The sequence below is a fragment of the Neopsephotus bourkii genome, unplaced genomic scaffold (assembly GCF_033783945.1).
Source record: "Neopsephotus bourkii isolate Nb327-2 ecotype Australia unplaced genomic scaffold, CSIRO-AGI_Nbou_v1 NB_1792, whole genome shotgun sequence".
Lineage (NCBI taxonomy): Eukaryota > Metazoa > Chordata > Aves > Psittaciformes > Psittacidae > Neopsephotus > Neopsephotus bourkii.
In genome coordinates this window covers 7318195-7329611 of record NW_026902266.1, presented here as the reverse complement: position 1 = coordinate 7329611, position 11417 = coordinate 7318195, and the positions used below count along the sequence as shown (strand labels likewise).

The 11417-nt window shown below is 43.5% G+C and overlaps 1 protein-coding gene across 2 annotated transcripts; it reads left to right on the top strand.

The window, feature by feature from the left end:
* Nucleotides 1–765: 765 nt before the first annotated feature.
* On the top strand, nucleotides 766–11402 carry LOC133226487 (tumor necrosis factor receptor superfamily member 16-like). Of its 2 annotated transcripts, XM_061380094.1 has the most exons (11): nucleotides 766–885; nucleotides 2153–2249; nucleotides 3142–3273; nucleotides 3459–3570; nucleotides 4167–4240; nucleotides 4947–5042; nucleotides 6054–6088; nucleotides 6200–6235; nucleotides 8978–9307; nucleotides 9781–9829; nucleotides 10659–11402. In XM_061380094.1, the coding sequence occupies exons 1-11, from the start codon at nucleotides 853–855 to the stop codon at nucleotides 10952–10954; spliced, it is 1290 nt and encodes a 429-aa protein (XP_061236078.1). In that variant the 5' UTR covers nucleotides 766–852; the 3' UTR covers nucleotides 10955–11402. The 2 variants fall into 2 exon arrangements, with proteins under 2 accessions (XP_061236078.1, XP_061236079.1); XM_061380095.1 differs by lacking the exon at nucleotides 6200–6235.
* The last annotated feature ends 15 nt before the right edge of the window (nucleotides 11403–11417 follow it).

Sequence of the window (11417 nt, the reverse complement as noted above, 5' to 3'; positions counted from 1 at the left end):
GTGGGCAGCCAGCCCAGCGGCAGCATGTGAGCTGTGGGCGGGGAGACACCAATTGGACCATTTCCTAATGTGGTTTCCTCCTGCTCTTAATACGTGTAAAACGTGGTACTGGGTTTTGCATCTCCTAAGGCATGACGTGGGGCTCCTTGACCCCTGTGGGTGGGCAGTGTGCTGTTGGGACACATATTTCCATTTGGCTTTAGTCTGAGAACAATGCTGTTCTTGATAATTTTTTACGTGTTTACAGATGTTTTAGTTGTTGCTCAGTACTGCGTACCCTGATCAAGGGCTTTTCAGTCTCTGCTCTGCCAGTGAGGAGGGACACAAGAAGGCAGGAGGAAGCAGAGACAGGACACCTGACCCAAACTGACCAAAGCGATATTCCATATCACAGCAAGTCATGCCCACTATATAAACTGAGGGCAGTTACCCAGAAGGCCCAGATCACTGCTCAAGTCAGGCTGGGTATCAGTCAGCGGGTGGTGAGCAATTGTGTTGTGCATCACTTGTGTTTATCATGTTTTTTTTTCCTTTACCTTTTTAGTTTTATATTCTCTCCCCTTGGTATTTCCCCTATCATTATTGGTGGTAGTAGTTCTATATTATACTTTAGTTACTGGACTGCCCTTATCTGAACCCGTGTGTTTCATTCTTAAGATTCTCTCACCTATCCGGACGGGCTCAACCCACGACATAGCCCCGTTCTGCCCTCACGAGGGCTCTTGCGGAGGGCTCTGAGGCCCGGGGGCGGAGGGCGGGGCCGCGACGGCGGCTATAAAGCGGCGCGGGACGGACTTGTGGTCGTGCTGAGTGCGGGGCGGAGCGCAGCGGTGGAGCCACGCAGGTGCGGCTATGGCAGGCGGAGGGACGGTGGGCCTGCTGCTGGTGAGTGCTGGGGCCGCGCTGCTTCGCGCCGGCCCTGGGATAGGCGGGACAGTCTGTGGTCCTGTTCGCTGTTTGCGAGGAGGGGCTCGTCTTCCACTTGCTCGCCGCCAGTAAAGCTGGTACCTGGCCGCAGCCAGTGGAGTAACGTGGAGGAGCCTCGCGGGGTTTTCTACTCTTCTCTTCCTCAGAGGAACCTAGTAACTTGCTTTAACTTTCTTTTTCCTGTTGCCTGTACTTTCGGCAATCCTGAGTTAATAACCACTTCCCTGAATTAGGGCGAGGAAGCGCAGCTGCTGCGGGTGTAAACCCAGCCCGGACTGCGGGGTGCAGGACCACCTGCGCACCACGGGATAGGGGCAAGTCTCGCCTGTCCCCGCGCTGCCTCTCGGAAAAAAAGAGTTATAAGCCGGGAATGAGCTCTTCAATAGCACTACACGTAGTCTGCTTGGGAAATCGGTGCTTTTCTCAACTCTGCAACTGTGGAAAAGACTTTTCGTGTCCCAGGGGGAGAGTTGAAAGAGCGGGAGTCGGGGAGCAGGGACTCTCGGTTTCAGCTTAGAGATTGGCCGCCGATGGCAATTAGCGGCGGGAGGTTCCGCCGCCGTCCCTTCCCCTCCTCTTGCCCGCTTCGCCCTTTTCCTGAGCGATGTGTACTGGTGGCCCGGAGCCCACGGCACCGGAGCGAGGCCCGCGCTGATCGCCTGGGACCTGGGTGTCGGAGAGGGTCGGGCAGCCGAGGGGCCCTTAGTATCAGAATAAAATTGAAATATAGCGAGTTCCTAATGCTCCTGTGGCCCCAGTGGGTTATTTTTGTTGGTGACTCAACTGCGTGCCTTCTTCTGAAGATTACAGTGCCAGTGAGAAATGTTGGATGAGGTCTGTGGGGCGTTTCCTCCATTTTGCTAGAGAAAGACAAACGCTGATCCTCCTGGATTAACAAGGCGCAAGGAGGGATAAATTAATCCCTAGCGCAAGGTCTCTGCCTCTGAAGTTCAATTGCAGTGAATTGGTCAAAACAGTTTAAAACCAAGGCGGGGATACAGGGCAACGGTTGCCTAAACCCTGCCAGCCACAGCCATAACCCCAGCTTTGTGATTGTAATTACCGCTGAGAGAGGCATATTTAGCAGAAATTAGTTTGGGTTTCCTTTGTGGCTTTCTCATGAGCTTCTGAATATGTTTTCATTGAAGTCTTCACAGGAACCCTGAGATGGTTATCGTGTCCTGGGAGGATGAATCACTCCAGCACTTGCTTGTTTCCACTGTAGGTTTCACTGCTGGTAATGCCTGGAGCCCGAGGAGCAGAGCACTGTGGGGACGGGGAGTACTTAGCCGAAGATCACTGCTGTGTATTTTGTTCAGCAGGTAAGACACCTAGCAGTTGTAGCTGATACTGGGCATGTGTTTTTACCCGATGGAGGTGGCTGTGTCGCTGTTGGTTTTACATTGCATCTGGTGAACATGTAAGCCTCGCCGGAGCTGTGGCAATTTCTTGGTGCTGTTAAGGCAGGGCTCTGTTTTGAAGCGTCTTGTACAATAGGTGATGACTGGGAAATGTGCCTTAGCAGTGAGCCAGGAGACCTCTGCATGCTGCTGCCAAGGATGAAGTGTTCAGAGTCGGGTTTTTCTGTGGCATGTTTTGTTTGTTGGGCTTTGTTCATTTTTGGTGGTGTTGGTTTTTGTGGGGTTTTATATTTTTTTGGGGGGGGGGGGTGGTGATGGTGGGTTTTTTGGCTATTTTTTTGGGGGGGGGGTTGGCCTTTTTTTCTTAAAGAAAGGGTCCTTGTAGAATTCTGATGTTTCTGTATCTGCAGGTAAAACTTTGGTTTGCCTTTCTTCCCCCATCCTTGCTCAATGTGCAGAGTTCACAAGCCCTGTGCCAAGAAGCACACTGCCCTTACTGTACTGGAGAGGCTATCGGGTGTATTTAGACATCTTTCAGGCAAAGGAGAAAAGAGGGTGTTACAGGCAATTCTCCATGTGTTCCGTCAAGGAGGATGACACTGGCTTTGCATCGTTCTAGTCCCTATGTTCTGATGGAGGCCTGGCAGGATGCCTCTTTTGCCACATCTCCCTGTCTGAGTGGCAAATGTGCCTCCTGGTCCTGCTGCGCCATTCGCTTCACATGGCACAATGCTCGCTTGTGAGGAGGAGGTTTAACTTTCGTAAAAAATGGCTTTGTGTTGTAACATCCTGTTGCAGTCCTTTGCCTATGAAATGATCCCTTGAGATCGCTGCTGATTCTCCTCTTCCACAGGTACTTACGTTGCTCAGCATTGCAGAGCTCCGCATTCAAAAGGAATATGTGTCCCTTGCACTGAAGGAGTAGGTTATACCACCCATGAGAACGGCTTGGAAGAATGCTTGTCATGCAGACAGTGCAAAGATGGTACCAAAATCAACTTTGAAACCTTTACCCCTTCCCCCCCTTTTTAACGTGGGAAGCCTGGTCCTATGGCTTTTTGCACTTCCAGCCATTGAGAATATCGAACTTATAAATTGTCTTTATGGCGTGGGTATAATTTTTACACAGTTGTAGAGTCACAACTTTTGTAACTTGTGTTTTATTTTTAGATCAGACAATTTTGAGACCATGTACTTCAACACATGATACTGAATGCCAATGCAAACAAGGGTATTTCTGCCCTGCTGAAGGCTGTGAAATATGTCATAAATGCAGTACAATGTAAGTTTAATGAATAAAAGTGACTGATTTCCTTCTAGGGAATGTTTAGAGTTGCAGCCAAATCTGTGCCAATACTGAAACCATGTTATTAGGCAGTAAATAATTGCTCTGAAGCCAAATAGCATTATTCATGCATTTAAATTTTAGATGTCAAAATATGTGAGGTTGATACCTAGAAAGATAAATATTTTGGTATTGTAGTGCTTGTTGCTTATAGCTGTAATCTTACACTTTTCATGTTTTCAGATTATTGCTGTTACACATACACAATTGAATGAGCTTTGTATCAGCCAGTCAAAAATTTCAGGAGGTAGAGCCACCTGTTGAAGGAAACTAATTGTGCATGAATAATGCATCTACTTTGTGTGCTTTTTCTGTGCCTCTTAGAGGCTAAGACGCATGAGCTTTATCAGTTTTTCTTCTATTTAATCTTGCAATATTATATTGGGTTGTTAGAAGGCACACTTCTAACAGAGTTACCTGTTTATACATGTTCCTTTCATGTCTCTAAGCTCTGCCCAAAAAAGATTTGCTTGGGCAGAGCTGCATATTGCTCTGGAAATACAGATACAACCCTGTGTTGCCATCCACTTCAGGTGTCCGGAAGGAAAAAAAATTGTGCAGACTTGCAATGCTACTATGGACCTAGGATGTGGCTTACCTGATCAAGGTCTGGTACACAAATACCACTTGGCTTGGTTTGCTGGGTTGCTGGATTCAGGCTAATGACACCAGAGCAGCCTGTAAAACAGTGGCTGTATTACTGTGACATATTTAAGAGCTTCTGTATTTTTATTTAGGAATTACTTGCCAAAGACAAGTTCTCAAAGAGGTTGGAGTGGCAAACAGTCTTAAACCTTACTCTATGAAAAGCTACATGTATTGCCAGGGTTTTCAAAGTTGCAGTAGTGACACTGTGGAAAGTTATGGGTAGTGGAAAGATTTCTTTGTTTTCTATATCTGAGAAGCTGCATATGGAGTAGCTTTCCCTCCTGCTGGTGGATAGCTTCTACCAGACTAAAGAAGGAACTGAGAGTATCAACACTACAGCACCCGAAGCTTGCTGTCATCTTTCACGTACATGTTTTCCCCCTTGTCTTAAATGTCTCATCAGAAAGCCTCATAGAAGCTGTATCACAGCTCTGTACAAAGTCCCCTGTTGCGTTTAGAATAATGATGTGTGATGTACTTGAGTGTTCTGGAAGCTCAGGCCCAGTGCTTTTTCCAGTATGAGCTAGCTGAGTTATTTTTCTAGTGCTGAGCTTGGTCTGCTCTTTAGGACAGTAGGGAAGATTTGGGCTTCAGAATATCTGGTTTGGAGACTACTTCAGTATTGATTTTTTTATTTATTTTATTTATTCATTTTTCCATTGCAGGAAGCACAGATCATGTTTGGATTCCTATTGTGATAAGTTTGTTTGCCCTTGGGTTTTTGCTCTTCTGTCTATGCAAACAGCTAAAGTGTAATAAAGGTAACTGCTTGATTACTATCTACAAGCTTTCAAGAACTAGGCAAAGCATGCACTAAGGCTGTCCCAGGTTTTTGTGTTAAATTATATTGGACCAACTTAAGCTCTAGTTCATTTAGTATGCAATTTAATTAACTCTCATATAATGGTGACTAGCTTTGCTCAGTAAATGAAGTACATGAACTTTAACTGTGAGCTTCCTTACTTTGCTGACAGATGCTTTTGCTTCAAAGCCAGATCAGCATAGCATCATTAAAAGGACTTTTCCTATCTACTTACACTGCGTTGGCAAAGAGGAATTAAAATCTGGGCACAAGCTCAGATGTATGGGGCAAAAAGTAGGAACTAATTAGATCATTAACCACTTTGATTCTCTGTGTTTGACTGTGGGGATTTTTTTTTTTCTACAAATTGTTGTCCTTTCATTGTTTGGCTATCTTAACATGAACATTAGGCTGATAAAGTCATGTGTGAATTATTTTTTTTTGTGGAAGTGGAGATGTTTTCCTGAGAAGCTTCTTTTCACTACTGCATATTAAAATGGTTTTCTAACTAGTTTAGTTAGAATAATGTGGAAAATTATTCTGAATTTTGAATGGTAACTTATTCAATTATGTCTCACTGATGGTATTAAAGTACGGACAATTTATGTCTTCTCTGTTGTATTGCAATAGCCCACAAAAATGCTAAGAAGCTTAAGTTGGAGGTGGGAGAAGTGAGGAGGTGCAGGAATGGAAGTCTGGCTTAAAAGCCAAACTGCATCATGTGGTCTGTATTTAGCCAAGTGGGATGCTTTATTCCCTGTATGAAGGCATGGTGTTTGTGCTGTTGATGGAAGCTAAGGGTAGTACTCATGAAGTACATGATAGATGAGAAAAACTAAATGGCTTGTACTGGAGCTTTTTTGTGTTTGTTACAGATGTGTCTAGTGCACAGAAATCTTGTGTGAATTCAGCTATGGTTGAGTTGCTGCAATTCCTAAAAGTTTCTTAGACACTTTTCTTGTTTTTCCAGCTGCTTCACCTCATAAAGATGCAGAGAAGGGTCTGGTAAGTATGTGATGGATCCAAGCATTTCATCTCGGTTTTGTGCAGTCTAACTGTACCTGATCCACAGCCCTCGATTTTTCTTTTTCTTTTTTTTTTTTTGTCTCACTGTAGACCTCTGATAGGATGCATTCCTGGATGCAACAGGCTGTGAGTCATACAGGGCCAGAAGTTAGCAAGGGCCTGATGAGTTCATTAGCTGCATGTGCCCACTGCAGTTCACCTTTCCAGTACTTCCCTTGGAAACATTCCAGAGCCTGTGCCCAGGAAATTTTGAAACTGGAAAAAAAATAGGTTAAGTGCAAGCTTTCACTTTAAACTGTCTCCAGCTGATGCCCTGATCCAATTTAGTTCTTTGCTGCTTCATGTGTATATGCCCCAGGCAACATCAGCTATCACTTGCTTGTGTGGTGTTCTAGCTTCCCTTGCATTTTTGACTACAATGTTGTTTGTTCATAAGGTTGACTTCTCTTGATCCAGGGAAGTGACTGAATCTTTCTGCCTTTGAGCTTATGGTATAAGCTGCAGACCAGGACCTGGCAGTCTGACTTCTTGGTCCTATAGAGTCCCATAAGACAAGGGGCTCAGGGTTCTGAGCATACCAGCTGTTCAGAGTTACATCCCTGGAAAGGGTTTACCAAGCTAAATGCTGGCTGCTGGTTTATGTTTTACTTGAAAGCCAAGTTCACCCTGGACTCCTGCAGGCAAACACTATTTCAGAACCTTAATGTTTCAGACTAAAGATTATTTCTAGTCTAACACTTTGCAAGATAAATACATTACTAGCCTGCGTTTAGCTACTCTTTTCAGAAGCTATGCTCCCAACACTACAGTAAGGCAAAAATGAGCTCAGTCTTCACTAGTATACTTAATGATGTGTAACACCAAGCTGCAAAACAAGCATTTGTCCTGATGAGGATCTATAGAAAAGCATCCAAATTCCTCCGGTAGCATGTGTACAGCACCTTCTCCTGTTGCCTTTCTTGTCCTCCCATACAATGCATGCTCTGTTTACTTCATGTGCGAGCTCTTGTCCAATCTTACTAGTTAGACACTTCAAATAATTAAATGCTGTTTAATTACATAAAAAGTACTTGAAGACTGAGGAAATGGAACTGAAAGATAAGTTAAAAACATCACTTTGAAGTCTTATTTTTTTTTTTAAGGTCCATAAGTGACTCAAATACATGAATCACCAATAGCTTTTTGTTGAGTTGTCTCTTCCCCACAAACAGGCCGGATCTGCAGTACTTCATGTCTTTGTAGAAGCTGATGAAGAAATGTGACAGAAAACCTGGTGAAAATGCTGCAGCATAGGAATAGGCAAATCTAACACCTCTTTAATCTGAATACAAAAAAAAAAATGGTAGTAGAGTAATACAGTCACAGGTTGATGTATGGTGATGCTTAGCTCTGATAACGAGTCGTCACCGCTTGAATTGCAACGCCTGCCCTCTTGGAGTGCTCATGCTACCCTAACCATAAGCTAATTTGTCAAGGAGAGTTAACACTGATGCAATCCTCAGAACAGGTGTGGCACCAACACACTATCCTTCACTAACTATCCTTCCCTAAGTACCATTGAGTTTATACTGTTGTTTAAAAACAAACCAACCAAACCCCAAACCTACTGCTAATACTTCATTTCATTCTAAAATGGAGGAGCAGCTATTAGTCAGCCATGCTGTGTGCCTTCAGTTGCTCACTTACCTATTTAAGAGCTATACTGTAGAAATAGGATCAATTTGTTTTAATGTGTTTGCACCCTTACACAAAGTGAATTCAATCATAATGATGTGCAGCTACATGTGTGATGCATGGGGTGGTTCCCCTCACATCCCTGTTTGTCTGTTGGCCACATGATGGTGTTGCACACAGGTCACTGACCTGCAAACAGAAATCCCACTGGCTTATGCTCCTGTGGAACTGTACCTTAAACACAAGTCAGTTGGAACAACAGCTGCTTGTTATGCTCATTTTCTACATTAAAAAAAAAAAAGATTAAAAAATATAGCTTTCCAGTTTTAGCACTAGATGATGCGATAGATGATGGTCTGCTTTGTACTTGTGCTATTCTTAGTGAGTTGGAGTTATACTCCCTGCCATATGCTTGCTTAATGTATCAACAATGCTGAAAATGATGCAGCTCTCCTCACTTGCATCCCTCTTTGTCCCCTCACAAATGCACTGGTGCTGTCTCCTTTCAAGTGATTCTAGTTTGAGAATATGCAGAAAAACTAATCCAGCCAAAAAAAAAGCCCAAGCTAGTGCACTTACATGAAGCTGATAGGCTGTTACCAGCTTGACAAAAGCTCTGAGAGCATCAGCCTTGATACAATGATAGGCTTGAGGCTCCTGTTGTTGTTAAGTCAGCTCAGGTGTGGCAAGGCAATTTAATTTCTTCTTGCCTCAGGAAGGGTGCATACTTTCCATACCTACAAGAGGAGAAAGCAGCAATAGATGTCAATGAAAGCACTAAGAAAAGTTTCCTGTGTTTGTTGTGGTGGTAGCCTGTGAGCCTTACCCTGCAGTCCAGTGATAGCAGAACAGTCAGCAAAGTGGAGAGTTGAGGCTTGGAAACCATTTGAAGTCCATGTCTGTCAAGGCTGTAACTTTTGCATGTTTGTAACTTTGCCAAATTATCAGTTCTCCTATTATTTCTCTGACATCTGGTGACTTAAGGTATTCTGTTTTCTTCCTACAGACTGTCTTTGAAGGCTTACCTATGAAATATGTAAAGCATCATAGACTCCTGGCATTGTTTGGGTTGGAAGGGATCTTATAGATCATTTAGTTCTAAACCCCTGCCGTGGGCAGGGACACCATCCACTAAAGCATGTTGCTCAAAGCCCCCTCCAGCCTGGCCTTGAAATATGTTCTTATTCTTTGCAGGAGTCTGAGGGCAGTACTGAAAGCCTTATTTTAACAGAAGTGGAGGCACCTGCAAGCAACACAATCAACCCAGAGGATGACAACTCTGAGAGCCTAGAAGGCCAAGTGCAAACCAGTGTTAACCTGGAAGTGAAAAACACATCACTAGAGGAAAATAGTGTTGTACTCTCTGAGAGGGGCACCAGTCTGTGTGGCATGAAGTGCCAGGTAGAAAGTTGCTGGAGGAGGATTGCTGAGCATTCTCTACCAGCAAAAACTGGGCAGAATCCTGCTTTTCATCAGAATGCCGCATCTAAAGGCCCGAGAGTTAGGATGCCAGTAAATCGTATGGTAAGTGTGTGTGTGAAGCTATCATTGTATTTTCTCTGGTAGGTGTAGAATCTTGAGTTCTTGACTATTCCATGAGTCATGGATGTTGTTTACAGACAGAATGATAATGAAGAGAAAGCTTTGCCTTGAGGATGTAATAGAAAGTATGGGAAGTGATACCTTGGGAAAGTAAACTTCAATCCCCCACTTCCCCTGCTCTGCCTCTCTCATCTCCTTGATCAATATTTATACAGAAGGTATTCTTCTGCAATAGCAGCAAATGTGTTGCCTTGTTGCTTCCCTTTGGAGCTAGTAGCATGCCTGTTTCAGGCTTCAATTTTCTTTATTCAAATACTTTCAGCTGTGCTGTGACATCTGCCCCCTTCCCCCTTACTGGTGTGCGTGCTGTGGAAGTAAGCTATCAAATGGCTCAGGAACAGTCCTGAGTGACATGGTCTGATATGTTGGAGTGACGGTCCAACTTTGCATTGCAGGTACGAGAACCACAGTGTCAAATAACTGTTAAAGATCTCTCTCAAAAAGGTGAGTATTCCTTAAACTGGCAGTATTTAGAATTTGTTTGTTTTTTTTTCCTGTTAACTGTAGTCTACTTCAGGACTAGTGTAGGGAGGCCAGTGAATATTGCTTAAAGCTATAAGGCTTTCAGTTTATTGTAAAATATGATGAAACGGGATTATTACTACATTTGAGAGGGGTTGTAATACCTGTGGTGAATTGTTCTACTTTGTAAAGCATGGCTTTTCTACACAGGAGTATAGTGCAGTCATGCTTTTAAAAATAAGAAAGGTACAAAATTTTTGTGTGTTAAACAATTGTGCGTTGCAGCAGTGTACTCTACCTTAATGAGTGAGGTGCAGGTCAGAGCAGGGCATCTTTCTGTCAAATGTCTGCTCACATGGAAGACTACATTGTATCCCCATACATTTACCTCTACCCAGCAAGGTGTGCTGGATGGCCAAGCAATGGCTTTTGCTTGTGCTAGTCTTGGCATGGCAAATCTAACCAGTAACATAGTGAAGGGGTTATAGCCTACTGCTGAGTTAGCCCTATTATGCTTAAATTAAGATGTGCAGGACAATGAAAGCTTCCTCAAAACTATCTCTACTGAATGGTGTCTTAAGAGACTACTTTTGCAGTATGTAGGTTGATACTTTTAGCTTCTTTCAAGACCACTCAGTAGGAAACCTACTTGTCCCACAGCTTCTTAGGTGACAAACCTGGCCTTCCTGCTGCTATTTGGTTTGTGCATGTGTTGGCTGAAAATTAATGGGAAAGCAGGTACATTAGGTATGAAAAAAAAGTCTGTATTTTAAACCCTGAGCTGATGTGTGTTGTGTGTTTTTTCTTTCAGAGCTGAGTGACAGCTTTTTGGTCTTTATAAAAGAAGTACCACAGAAAAAATGGAAGCAGTTTATGAGAAAACATCTGGAGGAAAATTCTATTAATAAAACTGAGCATAACTTTCCAGATGATATAGAAGAGCAATCTTATCAGATGCTTCTCCTCTGGAAAAACTCACTGGGGGAGAAACAGTCTATTATTAAGCTACTGGATGAGTTAAGGCAAGTAGATACCAGGGCTTATCATAATGTATTGAACACTTTAAAAAGTAAGAATATTATAAGTAAGTTAGAAACTAGAGATTAATATTTGCAGCTAACTTGGATAATGTTCTTTTATACATATATATGTCTACAAACTTCCTTTAAATGAGGACATCAGCAAACTACTAGGAAAAGCGGTGGCATGGACTTGATATCCTCCTCACCTTCACACAGGGAGCTGGAAGTGGTTTAACATTGTCGGTGTTCGCACAGGCTCTGGTTGAGATGTTCACTAAGGTCTTTTGAGTTGTATTATGTTAAACTCAGGTGCCAGATGCCAGCTTGGGAGCGAGGAGCTCCCGCTCGTGTTTTTTCCCTTTGTGTGAGACAGAACCATGATTTTCTTGAGACCAGGCAATGGGAGCAAAGAGGCTGCCACTGTTTTTGAGAAGATTGCCATACTCTGTTTCCGGAACAATTGTGTTTTGCTTTTTACGAGCATGTAACTGTTACGTTTGGAGCACAGCAATAAAAGCCTGGCTGAGCCAGAAGCTGAGGTTGTGTTG